Here is a 25,015-nt window from a genome sequence, read left to right as displayed (position 1 = left end):
CCTAGGGCTTTTGTCACAGCAACTCCAAACTTGGCATGTGTATACTACACACATTGAACATTAATAATCATAGCTAAATTTACAGAATATTTTTCTGTTTGGCTAGGACACCGGCTCAAAGTTCGGCATTTTTCAACTTTGTCTAATCTGTACCAAAATTTACACACATGTTCAGTGTTAAGCCCTGGACACAGCCATGTCATTATTCCCCCCAGAAATTACAACGCCTCCTGATGGCAATGGCCTGAAATTGCCAAAATTACGTTTATAGGCTATGTATTTCAATGAACTACTCCCAGGTTTGGACTAAGATGAACTCCAAACTTGCCTTGTGGAAACTACACACATTGAAGATGAACACTTACAATACAATTCTTATCATCTTGTATGGCTCGGCCACAAATGGCCGCCAAAGTTCACCATTTTGCTACTTCATGAAAATCTTAATTGCTCTCTTGTACAATGTTGGATCAGGCCCAAAATGCACACATATGTTAACTCTCCCATCTCCAACACATCCATATACTTCTTTTCATCTAACACTACAGCGCCCCTTACTGTTAACAGGAAGTAATGTCTTTTACTCTCTTATTCATAGCCTCTTCGTTTTTTGCCATTTTCTTTTTCATTTAACTTGCAAATGTCTGGCACGCCTTCATAAAGCATTACAAATCAGCTCATGTCCTCAAGGTCAAGGGTGTGTCTATGCCACTAGCTTCCCCTCGCTAATGTCAAAACACAGCAGGAAGTAGTACTAACTCAGTCATTTAAGGTCTAATTTCTTCCAAACTTCACACACACCATGAAAGTCCATCCCCCAACTCTTCTATAACCTCAAATCTCTGCTACTGCAATAGCGCCACCCACTGGAAATGCTTGATCATATTATTACATTCATTTAAACGTTTGCTCCAAATTTAACACACATGAAGTCACTCCCACTCCTGACTGCTGTTGACATGAATTACAGTGATAATGCTGCTCCCCCTATGGTACACTAATCATATCAACTATGCTTTCAATGTACCATGTATGCTTGCTTGCAAGGCGACAACCTTATCCATACACAGAGCTTTTGCTTCAGGCACATTTTGCTGCACTTAGCCCGCTTGGGAATTACCCCAATACGGACCATTTTCCGCGGGGCGAGGGCCCGTCATTGCTGCATGCAGCTATATTTATTCTTCTTTTTCTTATTAGGGCCCGAGCCCCCGAGAATCGGGGGGCGAAGCCCTCTTGTAACCGTTAGGATTATTATTATTCTTCTTATTCTTATTCTTCTTTGTTTCCGCCAAAACAATGCCATTTTGCGTGGCTTTGGCTTGAAAAAAAGGTGAAATGACCTAGCCACAAAATTCAAACTCGGCGAAAAATTTATGATTCCACTGTCTCTGCAAAAATTCATCCCCCCTCGCGCCCCCTAGGGGCTTAAAACTGCAGCCCCTTGGTCTGCTTTAAGCTACAGCCCTGAAATTTGGGGGGTATAACAAGCATGCCTAGATGAACAAAAAAGTCTCTTATGACTATCGTTAATTCTCAACACGAACTTCGCTATTGACACGTAAACTTGGAATTTTCACGATTTGTAGCCTACGCATTTGAACGAACTAGTCCTAGGGCTTTTGTCACAGCAACTCCAAACTTGCCATGTGTATACTACACACATTGAACATTAATAATCATAATACAATTTACAGAATGTTTTTTCGTTTTGCCAGGACACGGGCTCAAAGTTCGGCATTTTTCAACTTTGTCTAATCTGCACCAAAATTTACACACATGTTCAGTGTTAAGCCCTGGACACAGCCATGTCCCTATTCCTCCCAGAAATTACAACGCCTCCTGATGGCAATGGCCTGAAATTGCCAAAATTACGTTTATAGGCTATGTATTTCAATGAACTACTCCCAGGTTTTGACTAACATGAACTCCAAACTTGGCTTGTGGAAACTACACACATTGAAGATGAACACTTACAATACAATTGTCATTATCTTGTATGGCGTGGCCTCAAATGGCCGCCAAAGTTCACCATTTTGCTACTTCATGAAAATCTTAATAGCTCTCTTGTACAATGTTTGATCAGGCCCAAAATGCACACACATGTTAACTCTCCCATCTCCAACACATCCATATACTTATTTTCATGTAACACTACAGCGCCCCTTACTGTTAACAGGAACTCATGTCTTTTACTCTCTGATTTATAGCCTCTTCATTTTTTGCCATTTTCTTTTTCATTTAACTTGCAAATGTCTGTCACGCCTTCATAAAGCATTACAAATCAGCTCATGTCCTCAAGGTCGAGGGTGTGTCTATGGCACTAGCTTCACCTCGCTAATGTCAAAACACAGCAGGAAGTAGTACTAACTCAGTCATTTAAGGTCTAATTTCTTCCAAACTTCACACACACCATGAAAGTCCATCCCCCAACTCTTCTATAACCTCAAATCTCTGCTACTGCAATAGCGCCACCCACTGGAAATGCTTGATCATATTATTACATTTTTTTTAACGTTTGCTCCAAATTTTACACACATGAAGTCACTCCCACTCCTGACAGCTGTTGACATGAATTACAGTGATAATGCTGCTCCCCCTATGGTACACTAATCATATCAACTATGCTTTCAATGTACCATGTATGCTTGCTTGCGGGGGAACAACCTCATCCATACACATAGCTCTTGCTTGAGGCACATTTTGCTGCACTTAGCCCGCTTGGGAATTACCCCAAAACGGACCATTTTCCGCGGGGCGAGGGCCCGTCATTGCTGCATGCAGCTATATTTCTTCTTTGTTTCCGCCAAAACAATGCCATTTGGCGTGGCTTTGGCTTGAAAAAAAGGCAAAATGACCTAGCCACAAAATTCAAACTCGGCGAAAAATTTATGATTCCACTGTCTCTGCAAAAATTCATCCCCCCTCGCGCCCCCTAGGGGCTTAAAACTGCAGCCCCTTGGTCTGCTTTCAGCTACAACCTTGAAATTTGGGGGGTATAACAAGCATGCTTAGATGAACGAAAAAGTCTCTTATGACTATCGTGAATTCTCAACACGAACTTCGCTATTAGCACGTAAACTTGGAATTTTCACGATTTGTAGCCTACGCATTTCAACGAACTAGTCCTAGGGCTTTTGTCACAGCAACTCCAAACTTGGCATGTGTATACTACACACATTGAACATTAATAATCATAATACGATTTACAGAATATTTTTTCCTTTTGCCAGGACACGGGCTCAAAGTTCGGCATTTTTCAACTTTGTCTAATCTGCACCAAAATTTACACACATGTTCAGTGTTAAGCCCCGGACACAGCCATGTCACTATTCCCCCCAGAAATTACAACGCCTCCTGATGGCAATGGCCTGAAATTGCCAAAATTACATTTATAGGCTATGTATTTCAATGAACTACTCCCAGGTTTGGACTTAGATGAACTCCAAACTTGGCTTGTGGAAACTACACACATTGAAGATGAACACTTACAATACAATTGTTATCATCTTGTATGGCGTGGCCACAAATGGCCGCCAAAGTTCACCATTTTGCTACTTCATGAAAATCTTCATAGCTCTCTTGGACAATGTTGGATCAGGCCCAAAATGCACACACATGTTACCTGTCCCATCCCCAGCACATCCATATACTTCTTTTCATGTAACAGTACAGCGCCCCTTACTGTTAACAGGAACTCATGTCTTTTACTGTCTGATTTATAGCCTCTTCATTTTTTGCCATTTTCTTTTTCATTTAACTTGCAAATGTTTGGCACGCCTTCATAAAGCATTACAAATCAGCTCATGTCCTCAAGGTCAACGGTGTGTCTATGGCACTAGCTTCACCTCGCTAATGTCAAAAGACAGCAGGAAGTAGTACTAACTCAGTCATTTAAGGTCTAATTTCCTCCAAACTGCACACACACCATGGAAGTCCATCCCCCAACTCTTCTATAACCTCAAATCTCTGCTATTGCAACAGCGCCACCCACTGGAAATGCTTGATAATATTATTACATTCATTTTAACGTTTGCTCCAAATTTTACACACATGAAGTCACTCCCACTCCTGACTGCTGTTGACATGAATTACACTGATAATGCTGCTCCCCCTATGGGACACTAATCATATCAACTATGCTTTAAATGTACCATGTATGCTTGCTTGCGGGGGAACAACCTCATCCATACACAGAGCTCTTGCTTGAGGCACATTTTGCTGCACTTAGGCTGCTTGGAAATTACCCCAAGACGGACCATTTTCCGCGGGGCGAGGGCCCGTCATTGCTGCATGCAGCTATATTTCTTCTTCTTCTTCTTCTTCTTTGTTTCTGCCAATACAATGCCATTTTGCGTGCCTTTGGCTTGAAAAAAAGGCGAAATGACCTAGCCACAAAATTCAAACTCGGCGAAAAATTTATGATTCCACTGTCTCTTCAAAAATCCATCCCCCCTTGCGCCCCCTAGGGGCTTAAAACTGCAGCCCCTTGGTCTGCTTTCAGCTACAGCCTTGAAATTTGGTGGGTATAACAAGCATGCCCACATGAACAAAAAAGTCTCTTATGACTATCGTGAATTCTCAACACGAACTTCGCTATTAGCACGTAAACATGGGATTTTCACGATTTGTAGCCTACGCATTTGAACGAACTAGTCCTAGGGCTTTTGTCACAGCAACTCCAAACTTGGCATGTGTATACTACACACATTGAACATTAATAATCATAGCTAAATTTACAGAATATTTTTCTGTTTGGCTAGGACACCGGCTCAAAGTTCGGCATTTTTCAACTTTGTCTAATCTGTACCAAAATTTACACACATGTTCAGTGTTAAGCCCTGGACACAGCCATGTCATTATTCCCCCCAGAAATTACAACGCCTCCTGATGGCAATGGCCTGAAATTGCCAAAATTACGTTTATAGGCTATGTATTTCAATGAACTACTCCCAGGTTTGGACTAAGATGAACTCCAAACTTGCCTTGTGGAAACTACACACATTGAAGATGAACACTTACAATACAATTCTTATCATCTTGTATGGCTCGGCCACAAATGGCCGCCAAAGTTCACCATTTTGCTACTTCATGAAAATCTTAATTGCTCTCTTGTACAATGTTGGATCAGGCCCAAAATGCACACATATGTTAACTCTCCCATCTCCAACACATCCATATACTTCTTTTCATCTAACACTACAGCGCCCCTTACTGTTAACAGGAAGTAATGTCTTTTACTCTCTTATTCATAGCCTCTTCGTTTTTTGCCATTTTCTTTTTCATTTAACTTGCAAATGTCTGGCACGCCTTCATAAAGCATTACAAATCAGCTCATGTCCTCAAGGTCAAGGGTGTGTCTATGCCACTAGCTTCCCCTCGCTAATGTCAAAACACAGCAGGAAGTAGTACTAACTCAGTCATTTAAGGTCTAATTTCTTCCAAACTTCACACACACCATGAAAGTCCATCCCCCAACTCTTCTATAACCTCAAATCTCTGCTACTGCAATAGCGCCACCCACTGGAAATGCTTGATCATATTATTACATTCATTTAAACGTTTGCTCCAAATTTAACACACATGAAGTCACTCCCACTCCTGACTGCTGTTGACATGAATTACAGTGATAATGCTGCTCCCCCTATGGTACACTAATCATATCAACTATGCTTTCAATGTACCATGTATGCTTGCTTGCAAGGCGACAACCTTATCCATACACAGAGCTTTTGCTTCAGGCACATTTTGCTGCACTTAGCCCGCTTGGGAATTACCCCAATACGGACCATTTTCCGCGGGGCGAGGGCCCGTCATTGCTGCATGCAGCTATATTTCTTCTTCTTCTTCTTCTTCTTTGTTTCTGCCAATACAATGCCATTTTGCGTGCCTTTGGCTTGAAAAAAAGGCGAAATGACCTAGCCACAAAATTCAAACTCGGCGAAAAATTTATGAATCCACTGTCTCTGCAAAAATCCATCCCCCCTTGCGCCCCCTAGGGGCTTAAAACTGCAGCCCCTTGGTCTGCTTTCAGCTACAGCCTTGAAATTTGGTGGGTATAACAAGCATGCCCACATGAACAAAAAAGTCTCTTATGACTATCGTGAATTCTCAACACGAACTTCGCTATTAGCACGTAAACATGGGATTTTCACGATTTGTAGCCTACGCATTTGAACGAACTAGTCCTAGGGCTTTTGTCACAGCAACTCCAAACTTGGCATGTGTATACTACACACATTGAACATTAATAATCATAGCTAAATTTACAGAATTTTTTTCTGTTTGGCTAGGACACCGGCTCAAAGTTCGGCATTTTTCAACTTTGTCCAATCTGCACCAAAATTAACACACATGTTCAGTGTTAAGCCCTGGACACAGCCATGTCCCTATTCCTCCCAGAAATTACAACGCCTCCTGATGGCAATGGCCTGAAATTGCCAAAATTACGTTTATAGGCTATGTATTTCAATGAACTACTCCCAGGTTTGGACTAAGATGAACTCCAAACTTGCCTTGTGGAAACTACACACATTGAAGATGAACACTTACAATACAATTCTTATCATCTTGTATGGCGTGGCCACAAATGGCCGCCAAAGTTCACCATTTTGCTACTTCATGAAAATCTTAATAGCTCTCTTGTTCAATGTTGGATCAGGCCCAAAATGCACACACATGTTAACTCTCCCATCTCCAACACATCCATATACTTCTTTTCATCTAACACTACAACGCCCCTTACTGTTAACAGGAAGTAATGTCTTTTACTCTCTGATTCATAGCCTCTTCATTTTTTGCCATTTTCTTTTTCATTTAACTTGCAAATGTCTGTCACGCCTTCATAAAGCATTACAAATCAGCTCATGTCCTCAAGGTCAAGGGTGTGTCTATGGCACTAGCTTCCCCTCGCTAATGTCAAAACACAGCAGGAAGTAGTACTAACTCAGTCATTTAAGGTCTAATTTCTTCCAAACTTCACACACACCATGAAAGTCCATCCCCCAACTCTTCTATAACCTCAAATCTCTGCTACTGCAATAGCGCCACCCACTGGAAATGCTTGATAATATTATTACATTTATTTTAACATTTGCTCCCAATTTTACACACATGAAGTCACTCCCACTCCTGACTGCTGTTGACATGAATTACAGTGATAATCCAGCTCCCCCTATGGGACACTAATCATATCAACTATGATTTCAATGTAACATTTAGGCTTCAGGGGCAACAACCTCATCCATACACAGAGCTCTTGCTTGAGGCACATTTTGCTGCACTTAGGCTGCTTGGAAATTGCCCCAACACGGACCATTTCCCGCGGGGCGAGGGCCCGTCATTGCTGCATGCAGCTATATTTATTATTCCGATTCTTTCTTTCCGCCAAAATATTGCCTTTTTGCGTGCCTTTGCCTTGAAAAAAAGGAAAATCCACCCAGCCACAAAATTCAAGCCTGCTGAAAATTGCATGACTGCACTGTCTGTACAAAAATGTACTGCCCCTAGTGGCCCCTAGGGGCCTTAAACTGCAGCCCCTTGGTCTGCTTTCAGCTACAGCCCTGAAATTTGGTGGGTATAACCAGCATGCCCAGATGAACAAAAAAGTCTCTTATGATTATCATCAATTCTCAACACGAACTTAGCTATCAGCACGTAAACATGGGATTTTGACGATTTGTAGCCTACGCATTTCAACGAACTAGTCCTAGGGCTTTTGTCACACCAACTCCAAACTTGGCATGTGTATACTACACACATTGAACATGATTAATCATAGCTAAATTTACAGAATATTTTTCCGTTTGGCTAGGACACGGGCTCAAAGTTCGGCATTTTTCAACTTTGTCTAATCTGCACCAAAATTTACACACATGTTCAGTGTTAAGCCCTGGACACAGCCATGTCCCTATTCCTCCCAGAAATTACAACGCCTCCTGATGGCAATGGCCTGAAATTGCCAAAATTACGTTTATAGGCTATGTATTTCAATGAACTACTCCCAGGTTTGGACTAAGATCAACTCCAAACTTGCCTTGTGGAAACTACACACATTGAAGATGAAGACTTACAATACAATTCTTATCATCTTGTATGGTTCGGCCACAAATGGCCGCCAAAGTTCACCATTTTGCTACTTCATGAAAATCTTAATAGCTCTCTTGTACAATGTTGGATCAGGCCCAAAATGCACACACATGTTAACTCTCCCATTCCCAACACATCCATATACTTCTTTTCATCTAACACTACAGCGCCCCTTACTGTTAACAGGAAGTAATGTCTTTTACTCTCTGATTTATAGCCTCTTCATTTTTTGCCATTTTCTTTTTCATTGAACTTGCAAATGTCTGTCACGCCTTCATAAAGCATTACAAATCAGCTCATGTCCTCAAGGTCAAGGGTGTGTCTATGGCACTAGCTTCACCTCGCTAATGTCAAAACACAGCAGGAAGTAGTAATAACTCAGTCATTTAAGGTCTAATTTCTTCCAAACTTCACACACACCATGAAAGTCCATCCCCCAACTCTTCTATAACCTCAAATCTCTGCTACTGCAATAGCGCCACCCACTGGAAATGCTTGATAATATTATTACAATTATTTTTAACATTTGCTCCCAATTTTACACACATGAAGTCACTCCCACTCCTGACTGCTGTTGACATGAATTACAGTGATGATGCTGCTCCCCCTATGGTACACTAATCATATCAACTATGCTTTCAATGTACCATGTATGCTTGCTTGCTGGGCGACAACCTCATCCATACACACAGCTCTTGCTTGAGGCACATTTTGCTGCACTTAGCCCGCTTGGAAATTACCCCAAGACGGACCATTTTACACGGGGCGAGGGCCCGTCATTGCTGCATGCAGCTATATTTATTATTAGGGCCCGAGCCCCCGGGAACCGGGGCGAGGCCCTATTGTAACCGTTAGGATTATTATTATTATTAGGGCCCGAGCCCCCGAGAATCGGGGGGCGAAGCCCTATTGTATCTGTTAGGATTATTAGGGCCCGAGCCCCGGGAACCGGGGGCGAAGCCCTCTTGTAACCGCTAGGATTATTATTAGGGCCCGAGCCCCGGGAACCGGGGGCGAAGCCCTCTTGTAACCGCTAGGATTATTATTAGGGCCCGAGCCCCCGAGAATCGGGGGGCGAAGCCCTCTTGTAATCGTTAGGATTATTATTCTTCTTCTTCTTCTTTGTTTCTGCCAATACAATGCCATTTTGCGTGCCTTTGGCTTGAAAAAAAGGCGAAATGACCTAGCCACAAAATTCAAACTCAGCGAAAAATTTATGATTCCACTGTCTCTGCAAAAATTCATCCCCATTTGCGCCCCCTAGGGGCTTAAAACTGCAGCCCCTTGGTCTGCTTTCAGCTACAGCCTTGAAATTTGGTGGGTATAACGAGCATGCCCACATGAACAAAAAAGTCTCTTATGACTATCGTGAATTCTCAACACGAACTTCGCTATTAGCACGTAAACATGGGATTTTCACGATTTGTAGCCTACGCATTTGAACGAACTAGTCCTAGGGCTTTTGTCACAGCAACTCCAAACTTGGCATGTGTATACTACACACATTGCACATTAATAATCATAGCTAAATTTACAGAATTTTTTTCCGTTTGGCTAGGACAGCGGCTCAAAGTTCGGCATTTTTCAACTTTGTCCAATCTGCACCAAAATCAAGACACATGTTCAGTGTTAAGCCCTGGACACAGCCATGTCCCTATTCCTTCCAGAAATTACAACGCCTCCTGATGGCAATAGCCTGAAATTGCCAAAATTACGTTTATAGGATATGTATTTCAATGAACTACTCCCAGGTTTGGACTAAGATGAACTCCAAACTTGCCTTGTGGAAACTACACACATTGAAGATGAACACTTACAATACAATTCTTATCATCTTGTATGACGTGCATACAAATGGCCGCCAAAGTTCACCATTTTGCTACTTCATGAAAATCTTAATAGCTCTCTTGTACAATGTTGGATCAGGCCCAAAATGCACACACATGTTAACTCTCCCATTCCCAACACATCCATATACTTCTTTTCATCTAACACTACAGCGCCCCGTACTGTTAACAGGAACTCATGTCTTATACTCTTTGATTTATAGCCTCTTCATTTTTTGCCATTTTCTTTTTCATTGAACTTGCAAATGTCTGGCACGCCTTCATAAAGCATTACAAATCAGCTCACGTCCTCAAGGTCAAGGGTGTGTCTATGGCACTAGCTTCACCTCGCTAATGTCAAAAGACAGCAGGAAGTAGTAATAACTCAGTCATTTAAGGTCTAATTTCTTCCAAACTTCACACACACCATGAAAGTCCATCCCCCAACTCTTCTATAACCTAAAATCTCTGCTACTGCAATAGCGCCACCCACTGGAAATGCTTGATCATATTATTACATTCATTTTAACGTTTGCTCCCGAATTTTACACACGAGGTCACTCCCCCTCTGGCCTGGTCTCTGATGCATCTTCCAACAGCACTTGTCTTCATGGAGATCTTTTCTACTGTCTTTGTTCTGTAAATTATCTGCAATAATTCTTGCATCATTAACATTAACCGGTGAGTACAGATTTCACATAGTATTGGCACTTCTGCTATCATTGATGTTATGAAAGGGTGATCTGTGAAACTTTCTTAAGAAACTTTTTATTCCTTGTGCCAAGGGCCACCTTCATAATGAATAAAGTTGGTTACCCCTGCTTTACACACAGTGCAGTCACCATCACTTTTTCTTCTCTTTCTATTGTTCTTACGCAGATTACGGCTCATTCATCCAATGTATTACCTTTTTGTATATGCCATTCTTAGACAGATACACACATTTTCAACACAGAGGAAAATGTCTCTAAATAACTCAATCATGTGTCATGTTATTAATGCTTATTTTTTTTTAAATTTCATTCAAACCTACAGTATTTCAAATCTAATTTCTTTTGAACTTGTACAATACATTTTCAATCCACGACAAACTAAGATTTCAATCAACATTACATCAGATTGATATAGTTTCCTGTCCAAAAACAAACCTCCACAATCAATTCATCCAAAGCAACAGTTTATTCATGTTCAACACAATTGTATACAAATCTTTGCTATTCTTGACAACTACTCAATTTATCCATCAAACATACTTTATTGTGTAGTTTCACATTATGTAAATCTAAAAAAGTGCAGTAACAAAGTATGTACATGAAAGCTAGGGCTGCACGATTATTGCAATCGCAATGTCAGCACATGCAATTCAGATTTTTCCCCATGATAACCAAGCAAGTCTGCACACTCATCATGACACAACTTTTTTTTATTAAATCGCAAGGACAATCGCAATCGCAATATTGTCCACCTAATCGCAAATTGCACCTTTTCCCCAAATCGTGCAGCACTAATGAAAACACATTAGCTCACTGACATACACATTACTGGAATACAATTTTTCTAACTTTCAAACAAATGAAGGTCACAAATTGTTCAATGAATACAAAATTACCCCAATGAATAATTCAAGTAATACTTGTACTTTTTTATTACGTCAACTTCATAGCTGTCTAAATTCTAATGAAAATTACAATTAATATGTCTAATCAATCAATTTTATATAAACCTTACTAATTATCAATACATAAGAATGCACAACTTCACGCAATGACAATCCATATTACACAAACTTAACTGATGCCCCAAAGGAAATGACATTTTACAATTATCCCTTTCATGAAACATAAACACACAGTTGTCATGGTTTGCATAACCACTTTCCTTTTGGGAGGAGACGCAAGGCATGACCTGAGGTTGCAGTTAACCAGAGGGAAGAACTGGTGCTTGGGTGAGTTACTGCATGATTCTTTTGAAGAGGCACTGGAAAGGAGGACACAAACACAGTTAAGTTGTGAGGAACAGTATTCCCTACAAAAGGGTACATGCAAAAATGAAGTAACATTATACTTACTTGGCTGTAATGCCACTGACACAGCTTGAATGTATTGGCACCAGTCCTTCCGTCCACCAGGGTTTTTCATAATTTACACGGACAAATGTTTACAGAAAGAAGGGCAGATAGGGAGGAAGGACATACAGGAAATGGTATCTGCATTTGTTGTTAGCACGATGAATAAGCACTGGAGGAAGAATAACAATGAGGAATAGTAACGCTACAATGTAAATAGTCACAAATACTTTCCCATTAGCATTGAACAACTTTTAAATATGAAGAAACTAAAGTGGTTCAGTTCTTGTGATACTCATCCTGCATAGTCACTGTGGGTTGCAGTGTTTTCATCTAGCTAAGGATTCACTTGCAAGCCTGTACATCAGTGAGTGTTTCCTATGACACAATAAATTGGAATGTTCTGACAAGAACTGTTGATTACTGACATGCTACTTTATGTACTGCAACATTATCAATATATATATTAATGATATTGTGTTGTATTATATTATGTATTGTATTATATGCTGTAATATTTCACACAATTGTCCCAAAAAAGACAAACTCTGTTACATAACTCCTGCCAGCTTGACTGTTTCATCTGGATGAGGCGCTAGCTAAAAAGTCACCACAAGATGGCAGCAGATACTGCCATTTCATGCAAATAATTATATGTTTTTATTTTAAGTTATGAAGGTTCCTTTTACATTTGGATCTTATATCTTATCCCTGACTTTTATTGTGGGTAACTTTGAAATTGCATATAGTTTCATATGCATTACTTTGATGATTTTTGCTTTAGTTTAATTATGTCAATACATAATTAAAATAAAATGAACTACAATGAAAAACATTAAATGTAGTTGTTAAGTTTACACTACAGCAGACATTACAAATAGTGTTCAGGTAATATTAATATACTACTCAGGTAATAAAGTGCAGCTCCCTACTCTCTAGTATTAACTTGCTCTTTCTGTTTTCATTTTATTGACTCTTGGTATGTTCTATTTCAATAGCATTTAAAAACTATGACACCTCCATCCAACTTTATCAACACAGTATATGTAACAAACATTTCAACACAGGCGGCCCGTCTTAGTTGAAAGCCCACTCACCACGACAAGGTGCAGGCCATGAGTGGGAACACAAGACAAGACATACTTTACGAACAGGACAAACTCTGACAGGACAAACATACAAATACAAAAACATATATACAGTGAAATATACACGTGTACAACAAAAAAGAACACAGTAGGCATACAAATATGAAACTGTATGGATTCTTAACACTATAGAAATATTTCAACTACCTGTGAACTACATAACATTTTACACTTCTAATAAAAATATGAACACTTACACTGTGAAAAGTACATCTATTCTGCCTCATCACTTTAAGGAGATGTGCTTTTGAAACAACATAAAATCCCTTCGTGATCGCTAAAGTAAGTAGGCCACACTACTGTCTGTACCTCATACTGTGTTGTTTTCACATACACGTGGTCAATTAATGTGCCTTGCTCTGTGGTTGGTTGTGCTACAAGCTGAACATAGCCCCTTTCTGCAAAAAAATTGCAAACTGATGATGACTTCAAAATGTCATCATTAAAATCTCCCATGACAGCAACTGTGTTACTTAGTGGGTTAAGTTCATCAAGCAACTTGCTGAGATACTCTTTAAACAAAGACATGGGATAAGTTGGTGGGCGATATACTATAGCAAGCAGAATTTCCAGATCAACATACTTGCACACCAAGCACTCCATATTCACATGTGGAATTTTGATTAAGTGAAAGCCCACATTATCTGCACAAAAAATACCAACACCACCATGTTGTTGAGCCTGCAAAGCAGTCAGAGCTGGATGCTTACTAGTGTAAGACAGACTTCGTGGGCAGTTATGGAAACTGTAACCACTACATTTGATATCTTCTAAAACAGAATCAGTGGACAACCAGGTTTCTGTTACAGCAATACACTGAGGCTGCAGATGCTGTGTACATGAGACTATATCAGACAGATGAAGAGACAAGTTCTGCACATTCATTAAAAACACAGAGAATGTTTGTGCTTTTGTTTGCACTGATCTGTCTTCAAGTAAAAATTTTGGCATACCAAGTATGGCCTCTTGTATCTCATCCTTACAATAGACCTTTTTTTCATTAAAATCCTGCACAATCAGGCCTGATAAACTCTTGACGCGGCTTAAGGCCACATATGCCTGTCCTGCTGAAAATATCCTTTTAAAAGATACAACAGCATTATCAACAGTAAGACCTTGCACTTTGTGAACTGTACAAGCCCAAGCAAGTTTCAGTGGAAATTGTCTCCGCAAACCACCTTTACTGTTCACTCTCTCCTCTTCTGGTTCAATACTTGTTGAGTCCATTAAACCTACAGTAACACCAGCAGAGCGTTTCCTCCTCTGAGTTCCGATATCATGATTATCAAATTTAACAAACACAAGCTGAGGAAACTTCTTACCATCAATTGTCACTATGTGGGTCACAGTTCCACACACACCATTTACCAAACCGTCACTAACATCTACATTTTTACATAACATCACACGAGCATCTTTTCCCAAAAACAGTGTTTCCTCCAAACACGTTTTATCTGCTTTGGTATGATGCCCGGTCATCAACTCAAGCTTCCCTGTTTTTTTACTATTCACATAGTCTTCTGCCTCAACCATCAGATATTCAGGACAAGTCCTGAATAGCTCCTGAATATTGTGCTCATTCACCTGCGTATTGGTTGGAAATATATGCAAAGCTGAGCTGACTTCACCGGTTTCACGATTCTTTAATGTCTGAATATCACTAAGCAGCATTGGCCTGTCTTTAGATTGAGTTCTAATCCTATTCAGGAATTCAGCGAAACCATTATCCTTTTGCCTAACAACTGTAGTTAACTCAACAACACTAAACAGACTGGACCACAAATTCACACCTTCATTGTTGGCATACAGAGGCTTCCCTTTAACAGGCGGCAACTGATAAAAATCACCAACTGCAAGAACACTTACATTACCAAAAGGGGAAAAGTCACCAGTCTGTTTGATTTGTCTCAATCTACCATGAATGTAAGCTAGCAATCTGTGATCTACCATTGAGATTTCATCAATAATCAACAACTGCAAATCTGCCAATTTAGCTCGCAAAGAGTTAATCTTTTCCTCACCCAAAGGAGTGTACGGTAAGCGTACCTCCTTTCCAATGCTGAATGTGCTGTGGATAGTTGCTGCATGTAAATTGTATGCAGCAATCCCTGTAGGTGCTGTCAATAAAACACAAGTGTTGTCAGGATGACGACATGTTGTTGACAGTAACCTCATGGCTTCATACTGGATAGCCCTAATCAAATGGCTTTTTCCAGTACCAGCTCCACCAGTTATAAACACATGCAGGGGATCTACCTTTTTACCATTTACCCTATCTAAACACCACTGTCTAACTTGATAAAAAATGGATAACTGTGTTTCATTTAGAGACCTAACTAAGGCTAGACCATCATGTCTACTCAGAATGTTACTCCTCTTTTCTAAATGACAAACCTCTGTATCAGTGACTGCTAAATCTGGAATGTGGTCAGTGTGTTCCTCTACATTCTGCTCTTGATCTTGAAATTCCTCCACACACTGTAGACGCTCCAGTTCTTGCTGTGGACACAGCTCGCACCAGGCATCTTCTAAGATAGCATCACTATCAACAGCATTTCTAATGTCATCTAAATTTTCTGCTTCAACTTCAAACCTTCTCCTGTTACAATCTACAACAGACTTCACTAAGTGCTTTGTGCCATCACTAAACATGACATGACCAGTTTTGTAAAAGTCTTCAAAGGTTGCAAAATTTGTAGGTTTTAGCTGAATATCTTCCCGATATGGGAAAAACAGCTGCAAAATGCTCTGATGAAACAACTCAGGATTTTTGGTTTCGGAAAAATGTGCATAGCGTACAATTGCTGGTTTTGAACGTGTTCTTTTGATGACAAATCCGCTGTCATTTTGCAGTTTAATTCTATTTTTTGATTTCTCATTTTTACTAACTACACGGTATTCCGAAGCAAAAGATGCCAAACACATTTCACTAAATTCCCTGTCTTCTGGCCTGTTCTTGTATCGATCAACAACACTTGTCATCCACAAGTCTTCTGATGTAAGGTCCTGTGAAGATGCCTTCTGTTTTAATACGTTTAAAGGTAAACTCATTCTAACTATATTGTCCCCTGTTGGAACAAACACAACCTTTCTAGAGCATTCCTTCAGATGCATGTTAGGAACTAATCTATAGACAGCCTCTTGTGCAGAAACATCTCTGTTATGGAGGTAAACACTGCCAAGTTTCTTCAAAGCTTCTTGTGCACTAACATTTTTATCTTTTGAAGCCTCCTTCTGTGCATTACCTAACAACAACCCTATCTCCCTTTCTGCTTTGGATATATATGAAATAATGTACACTACGCAAGCGTACGCATCAACAACATACTGTATGTCCATGTTGGCATTCCAGCATTTCAGCAGTGGCTTACTATACTGATTTGTCCAAACTTCATTGATATCTCTCTTCAGGACAATATGTGTTTTACGCGCAAATAGTCTATACGCCTGCTCAAAACCATCCTGATTTGTTCCTAAACTGGAAAACAACTGATCTATACTACTGAATTTACTGCTTTTCTCTTCATCTGCAAGGATTACCTTTACTGATCTCAAAAGGGCTGATGCCTGCTCTCTAAGTTTTTTCTCTGCCTCTTTCTTTGCCTGACAATTACATTGAACTGCAGTGGAGTTGTCTGTCTTCCCTGTCTGACACTGACAAGTTTCTTTTGCATCTTCTTCACTTTTGCGACATATAAATGTCCTACCAGATGATGGCCTTGGAAAATTGAAACGACACGTTGTATTCTTTTTCTTACATGTTTTAGAATGTCTCTTAGAATGTTGTTGTACAGATGAAACTGTCTCAAACAAATCCTCATCTTGAGATGGTAATTCACATGTTACATATTTATCTATAAAGTCAACCACCTCCTCATCTGTGTTTTTATCAATAACTGGAGCATTCTCAATCCAAAATAAACTATGAATGTGTGGAGAGCCACGTTGCTGAAACTCTACCCTATGAAAATAATCTTGAATCTTACCTATTGGCTCAGCTGGAGACATCAGTACTTCCCTGAGAAAACAATGCCAGCGAAAATCAAACATTCTAGCTGCTGTCACAGGATTATGTCGCAGCAGCTCACACCTATCTGCCCATTCTAACTCTTCTGCTGTCTGTGTCCTACCTTCCTGTTTTAAAATACTACTTAATAGATTTTTCCATCTCATATCAGCTGACGAAAATGAACAAAACCATGTTGGAATACCAAGTTGATGGACACAGGCCAGTAATTCCTTCTGGATTCCCTGCCAAAACACTGGAGTACCTCTAATAGGTTTCAGAAAACGATAGCCATCATCAAACTCCAACAATTTTTTCAAGGATTCCTCATTTTTTAATAAATCAGTAGCTTTTATTGATTCATAACCTCTTTTGCCTTTTCGCAATGCTATAGAAACTTTTGAAACAACCTGTTCTAGCTCAGACATGTATTGAGCATAGAAAATGTATTCTACATTTTTTCCAAATCGACCATCAGCATTTAAGATCCTGTTGGTGAAATACCTACATAAAGTTAATTTATGCTGTCTAAGCTCATGATAAGTATTAGTACCCTGCGGAAATAATACTGGAAAACATTTAGCTTCATTTGCCTCATCACACAATAATCTCACAGGGTTATTTCCTTCAGCTGGGGCTACATTTAAAGTCTCATCAAAATATTGATCTAATGCTTCCTGACCAATATCTACTGGCATGAGACATGTATCTTGAAACATGCAATGTTGCTGTCTATCATGCAACAACTCATCCTCAACAACATCTGCAGCCAGTTCACTATCAACCTTATCTGCATTGTAAATTTCTCCACAAGTCATATCTTCTTCTCTACAAAATTCATTTAACCACTCCTCATTAAACTCTATGTCTCTATAATGAACATTGGTGTGTTTTAAATAACTCAAAGCTCTACGTATACGCATTGGGTCAACAAACTGATATTCATAATGTCCTTTATATGTTAATTTACGCTTTAATTTCACTCGCAACAAAGATCCTTCCATATTAGAACGTGGCAACAAATTGTCTGTTTGCACAATATTAGCTGGAACACAAGTAACTGGTCCATGAACTCCATTTTGCCCACCTTTAGGTAATGCTAACATTTTCATAAATGGTATATTTAATGCAATCAAATGCTGTTCAAGACTGTTCAAACATGAGAGCTCAGGTGGAATGGGATCAAGTTCCAACTTGTTTAAAACGCACTCAGATGGGAATTCTCCTTTATTAATTTTGTAATGGCAGGTGTAACAAATCCACATCTGACCCATTGGGGAATCCATCAAGCTACAAGGTAATTCACATTCTTCACTACACTCATGTAAAAAATCATCTGTTAAACATGTTTCTGCTATTAAAGCTGATGCCCTGTTTTTGCTATAGTCATTTTTTTTACAACTTAACACCTGATGTTTAAACAACAACTTGTGACAAACACAACAAGCAAAATCTGATCCATCCTTAACTTTCTCTAAAAATTGTTTCATAACAAAATCAAATTGCTCTGACTTTGTTTTTTTCTTTTCTCTCCTTAACCTATTACCTGCTGCAACATTTTTCCTATGCTCTGCATCATCACGAAACTTCTTAATGCTAAGAGCTTTCACACGTTGATTGTGTAATTTATCAACTCTGTAGTTCATTATACTCTTTATTTTCTTTTTTTGTCTATGTAAGGGATTTGTTTCATATAGATCTTTACTTTGTTTTTTCTTTTTTTCTCTATGTAAAGGATTTGTTTCATATTGATCTTTACTTTCTTTTTTCTTTTTCTCTCTATTTAAGGGATTTGTTTCATATAGATCTTTACTTTGTTTTTTCTTTTTTTCTCTATGTAAGGGATTTGTTTGGTATTCTTCTATACTCTTTTCTTTCTTTATTTCTCTATACAAAGGATCTAATTGGTAATACATTTTCATTCTGTTTTTACTCATGCCTTTTAATTTTGCTTGAAACACCAAATCAGTATGATATTTCAATTTCTTGTTTTCCTTACTTGTGTGCTGTATTTTCTTTCTATTCATGTCATAGTTCCATTTCTGAAGACGATTCTTTTTTCTTTTTAAATATTTAGATGATTTATCTGAATAGTTTTGGGAAACATCAACCTCCACAGGTTCAGCTTCATGAGGTGTATTTGAAGAGAAGTCTCCTAAACACATTGCTTCCTTGTCTGTACTCCGATGTCTTATATTATATCTCACAGAAGTTGCCTGACTGACTTTACAATATTGATAACATGTTTGGGATTTAGGCTGATTTACACAAACAACTGTCTCATAATGGTTCCCATAACAGTTTTCTAAATAAATTCCCTGACTTGACATTTGTGTATTCCTGCAACTATATTGAAGCCAGCGATCTTGACAGTATGTAAATAAATTTACTCTTAAAAAGTCTGCTGCTGCTTGAATTTCTAATTCTGTTGCCCAGCTACCAAGGTATTTTATTCTTGATTTACTTAGGTAGTCTTTCACAGATGAATACTCACTTCTCAACAGACTAGTATAGTCCACCTCATTACTTTGTAGCTGCTTAACAACTGCAAGTCTAAATTTCCTGTGATAATCCTGTGTTCCACTTACAGCTTGACTAATTGCTCTAAAAAAACAATTACCATCACCAGCTATCTTCTCATTTCTACATGGAGCCCCTAATGGACCTATTTCAGTAGATACAGGATCAACTTTGTCACACTGGATCTTTAACTGTATGCACAAAGACTCTGACACTGCCTTACTAAGAGGATTAAACATTAGTTGGTGACTACTCATATCACTAAGAAACTCTACATCTAAATCAATATCATTAACATCCCTTCTTTTCAACTTCTTACACATTAAACCTCCAGCTACTCTTTTGCGTTTCCTAAGTCTTCCACTCTTGCTGCACCTCATCACTGCCAGATGGCTAGAACTTTCCATCAAACTACTTCCAAACACTCTGTTTGTATTTTGCACAATTTCTGAATGTGGCGGACACACATCACTATGAACAGTATCTTCATGCAGAGAGACAAAAACACCCGTAATCTCAAATGGCTTCTCATATCTAGTCATTGTTTTTGCAAGTCTATGTACATGATGAAAAAGTTCATCAAGAGTGCTAAAATATAAAACAACACTCTTCCCCCTAGAATCTACAAGCCCATTAGGACTTCGAGCATGAGAATCAACAAGTGCATACTGTCCATTTTGATGTATGATAGCACAGGTGTTTGCACACACTGTCAAAAGACATGTGTTATAGTTACGAAACATCTGTGTCAATCCGTCTTTCAAACTGAAATGCACCCCGGATGTAATTAATTCACCGTAAGTAGTATCAACATTTCCACTGACAACATCACCATAGAAAAAATCTAACCTCTGTCCATGAACAACATGCTGTGTGGGCAGTTCAGTGGCAAGGAGATAGTGATCTCTGGTATCACTGATCAAGTTGTTCTCTCTTAAAGAAGAGTACAACTTGTCCCCTGACACAAGGACCTCATCTAAGGTATGTGACTGCCATGAAAACACACTCTGAATTGTGTGTTTAGCTAAACTTACCAGGCTTATGGCCATGCACTGTTTCCCTGCGTGTTGAAAGCGAGCATCTCCCTGATGGAATGCGCCCTGCACAGACCCTACTCGATGTGGAGGTGTGACAAAACTACTTCCCTCAACCTTAGCTTCAACTTCTATGTTTCCATTACTGTCTGCAGCCTCTGAGGAGCTCCCTGCACTAAGCTCAATATCACTGTCTACAATTTCAACATCACTGTCTGCAGTTTCAACAACACTATCTACAACCCTTGTGGAACTGTGCGCACCAATCTCAACTCCCAACTCAGCTAGATCCATGCGGACAACAGCATAGCACTGTCCTTGCAATGACTTTTGCAGACCCCTGATGTGGCACATCAAGTCATTCAGGCATGTGGTAAACACAGCCACAGATCTGCCACAGCTCGAAGCAAAGCCAGATTCATCTCGTCTACCACAGTCAACAACCACAAAGTAGTTGTTGTGCTGTATGATAACTGTACAGGCATTATCGATGCTAAAGAGACACATGCCTGTACTCATCAGCAGGTCTTGAAGCTTCTCATACAACAGAGCCTCTCCACTAGACGTAGCAGCAATGTACTCTGCCAAGTCAAGCTCAAGTCTCCACTTCTTACCAAAAACACTACGCTTTTCAACTAGCTGAAAGAACTTGTCCTTCTCTGCCAGATTGTGACTCTCCTGTGCTATAAACGCATACAAGTCACTACCCTGTGACCTGATCTCATCCAGGTCTCTACCACGCCATGTACACACAGGTGAAACTTTGTGCTTGATGGCAGCTACAACACTACAACATATTGCTGTGTTAACATCAGGACGCTCACCACTGCCTAGTCTTAAAGTACTGGCAGAAACTACAGGTCTGGGTAACTGCTCACTACAAACACAAGACAGACAACAAATATCACTCTGACCTTTGATGAATCTTTGAGAGCGATGTTTCGCGCTACCTTCCACCTCAGGGGCCTGGGCAGGGCTGGCACGTGGAGACACGGGAAGCACAGGGGACACAGAGGACACAGGACACGCTGGGGACACGTGGGGCACTGGCACCTGATCAAAAACAAAACAGGTCAATTACCAGCATAGACAACACAGATATGTCACTGATATAAGTCAAACCTATTGCTTGAACCATTACAGTACTTATGTGACATTCAATCAGTATGAAGAACAAACAAAAAACATTTTATTGTTAAATTAAACACCAACCTCCTCTCCAACCATCTCAGGCACGACAGTAGCAGGTGTGGCCTGGGACTTCACACCTCCTACACACGGCACTGCCTCCGCCTACAAAAACAACCACAGTCATGGATGAGTTCTCAGACTGCAGTTAACTTGTGACACTGTTACTTAAATAAAACAAAACATTGTTTGCCAAAATAATCTTATAAAACTCACCTGTCGAACGGACCGACTCCTCTTGGAGACAGCAGCCTTCTTCTGTTCCACAAAGGCCTTCTAATGAAAATACAAGTTACAACATTATACACAATGAAATAAGTTTGGACTGGGTAACTGGGTTACTGGGTAATATAAACACAGAGTCTATGAATATTACCTGCTTGCCCTTGGGAACAGGTCTGCACTCTGCAGGAGCAGGCAGATGAGATGGAGCAACCTTTTCCATCTCATCCAACAGCGCAGCGCTAAACCAGACTGGTGTTAGCGGGATGGCACACTCCTTCAGGACCTGTGAAATTACAACACAGATACAGTTCTTAAACTGAACAGGTGTAATGAAATACAATGATACATAAATTTACTACAAAGCAAACTTAGCACTATTTCAAACATGTAAACTATGTATAGAATGTTTGCTTGCTTTAAGCACAGCACCTCAGACATGTCCGCAACTCTGTCAACAAGATGAAACATTACAAACCTGCTTTCCAACCATCCGCTTCTTAGGAACCACACCAGAGGAGAGAGATGATTCCCCTGATGAGCTCCCCTGTCATTCAAAGAAACACAGTTTGTAGTTATTATCATTGAACTTCAGTGCACACAGCGTATACATTTACAAATCTTTCAAAAAACTATCAACAACTTACCCTTCTGCGCTGTCTCACAGTGGTCCACTCTGTGAAGGGGTTCACTGGAGGACGCCGAGTAGGAACTTCACCTCTCACCACAAGTCTAGGCTTGACCTGTGGGACAGAGGGCTTGGGAGGTGTTGGAACCTGGACGCATGTTGTCTGTGGCAGTGGCTTCAGGGTCTATTTAATGACATAACAAAACACAGTTATTAATAAGCAGGTCAAATATAACATTTAAAACATACTAAATTGGTATTATTACAGATAACATAGTAAGTGCAATAACCCAAATGCACTGATTAGTAAAGAATTCACATTCAATGCAATGAACCATAATCTTTTTATAACACAACACAACTTACATCGTACGCAGCCTGCCATAGCAGCCGTGCAAGGATTGGCATCCCTGCAGTATCAGACAGGTGAATCTGTTGAAAAAACATTAAGCAAAAATTATTAACAACACTTTCAGTGCTAAAGATGACCAATTTATGTCATAAGTGAAAGTTCTACTTACACCATCTCTGGCCCACAAATCAGTCTCTCTCAAAGGGAAATGTTCGAATGCTGGAAAGTACCTCACACCTTAAAAAATCAACAAGACAAAGTATGAGATACTAGATACAATTGTGTTTTCATTTACACAACCACATTAAACAATACAACAAATTCTGCTTTAAAAAGCAGACATACCCATTCTAGCAGAAACTCTGTGGTATTCCTGACTCATGGCCTGCTGCAACTGGAGATTGCTGGAGATCCGAGGAGGAAACTCAAGCACTGCAACCTAAAAAATAAGGCAACACATGTATAAACATTTGTATTGTATTGACAAACCTTTCACATTTCCCTTTCAAACCATTCAATATGCCAACAAGAACACATGTCAATACGTACGTTGGACCAACGTTCCATGGCTGCAGACAAAAGCATGGCAAAGTCTGCACTTGCACTCTCGATGGTCTTGGAGTGCGTCAGGTTGTTGCTGGGTGCCACAAGAACCACTGCTGCAGGAGTACGGGGAACCTCAGCGTGGATCAGCTCGATCCTCTCCTCGTGTGCAGCAGCCCCTGGTGTCGACATGATGCCAAAGGAAAACAGTCCCTTTGGCATCTCCACGAACCCATCAACGATGGCTCGCAGGTGGGAGTCACCAACCAAAAGGACAAACTGGAACAGCAAAACATAGTTGGAACATCACCTACTAGCCAATGAATTTACAACTCTACACATATAAAATAAAAAGAAAAATTCAATTTTTTATACCTCCTTGTCAGAAGACTCAGGTGGAATGACCAACTTGTGACTCTTCCTGGTCAGAGTGGAAACTGGCCACCTGAGGATACGGTGGCGCTGTCCCGTCCCTTGTACTATGAAAGAGAAATCAAATTTCCCCAACTCAATCACAAAAGTAATGACAAATGCAAAAGCAACACCTCTAAGATACACCAACAGTAATTAGTTCAACAAAAACAAAGAAATATAATTTTCCACATACCTGCTTCATCTTCTTCCCGTGCACGACGCCACGTGGGGGTGATGTCAAGTGGCTGTCGCTCTGCCAGTCTACGGGCTGCTGCCTCGGAACGACGAGAGGACTTCGTTCTAGGCATGTGGACTAAATTATATTAAAAAAAAGGGACAAAGGAAATGAATGAATATGAGTATTAAAAACATACACTGAAACATGTTTTTAGGTAAATTCATTTATGAATATACAACATCAACATAACATACCTCGCAAACGCACCAAACCAACTGTTGAAAATTACCACGGTATGACTTTCTGCCGACTGCAACTGTAAAGAAAAAAATGCAGACTTTACAAACCATTGCATTACACAGGCATATTACTCAACACAAAATGTAGCAGTTGTCACTAATCAATCAATGTAAATATATTTGTCCCCAAATAACATTTACTGCTTCATCTAAGAACTGTGCCACAGGTCCTATTAACAAACCAGCAACTCTGCTTTATAAAGTTGATACTACAATAAAATTGTGTGTAACTGTTCTATATCACATAACACAAGTTATCTCAAAGCTAAAACTTCTTCCACCCCTAGTAAACACTTGATCCATGAATCCACCCGACTTAGGCCCCTAATTCTTGTAAAACAATGCCTAAATTGTTGCCATTTAAATGACAACCTGGAGTATCTCCTCAAGCATAACACACTTAACCTCAGGGTTGAGTATTGTGTAATGCTAATGTTGAGCAATGACAATAACAATAAAATGACATTAATTACACTATTGTACCTTATCCCATTTGCACATTGA

General features: G+C 39.8%; 1 protein-coding gene across 1 annotated transcript; it reads right to left on the bottom strand.

The window, feature by feature from the left end:
* Positions 1-21,541: 21,541 nt before the first annotated feature.
* Positions 21,542-24,342, bottom strand: LOC141785519 (uncharacterized). The gene is made up of 13 exons (XM_074663871.1): positions 24,228-24,342; positions 23,996-24,099; positions 23,627-23,899; positions 23,423-23,516; positions 23,247-23,314; positions 23,092-23,157; positions 22,745-22,909; positions 22,576-22,644; positions 22,252-22,383; positions 22,092-22,151; positions 21,900-21,980; positions 21,638-21,740; positions 21,542-21,564 (listed from the first exon to the last, which is right to left on the bottom strand). Exons 1-13 carry the CDS (start codon positions 24,340-24,342, stop codon positions 21,542-21,544), a joined length of 1,353 nt encoding a protein of 450 aa, XP_074519972.1.
* Between the last annotated feature and the right edge of the window lie 673 nt (positions 24,343-25,015).

The sequence above is a fragment of the Halichoeres trimaculatus genome, unplaced genomic scaffold (assembly GCF_033239565.1).
Source record: "Halichoeres trimaculatus isolate MK-OKI-2021-1 unplaced genomic scaffold, fHalTri1.1 fHalTri1_scaffold_2, whole genome shotgun sequence".
In the NCBI taxonomy this organism is placed as follows: Eukaryota; Metazoa; Chordata; class Actinopteri; order Labriformes; family Labridae; genus Halichoeres; species Halichoeres trimaculatus.
Note: the sequence above shows the minus strand (reverse complement) of the source record. Positions and strands in the feature narration are given on the sequence as shown.

Excerpts from the sequence above, each read along its gene's own strand:
- LOC141785519 (XM_074663871.1), bottom strand. The coding sequence starts at position 24,342 with ATGCCTAGAACGAAGTCCTCTCGTCGTTCCGAGGCAGCAGCCCGTAGA. Across the intron at positions 23,315-23,422 it reads CAGAGTTTCTGCTAGAATGG|GTGTGAGGTACTTTCCAGCA; the intron begins GTATGTCTGCTT and ends TGATTTTTTAAG. Across the intron at positions 22,910-23,091 it reads TATGGCAGGCTGCGTACGAT|ACCCTGAAGCCACTGCCACA; the intron begins GTAAGTTGTGTT and ends GTCATTAAATAG.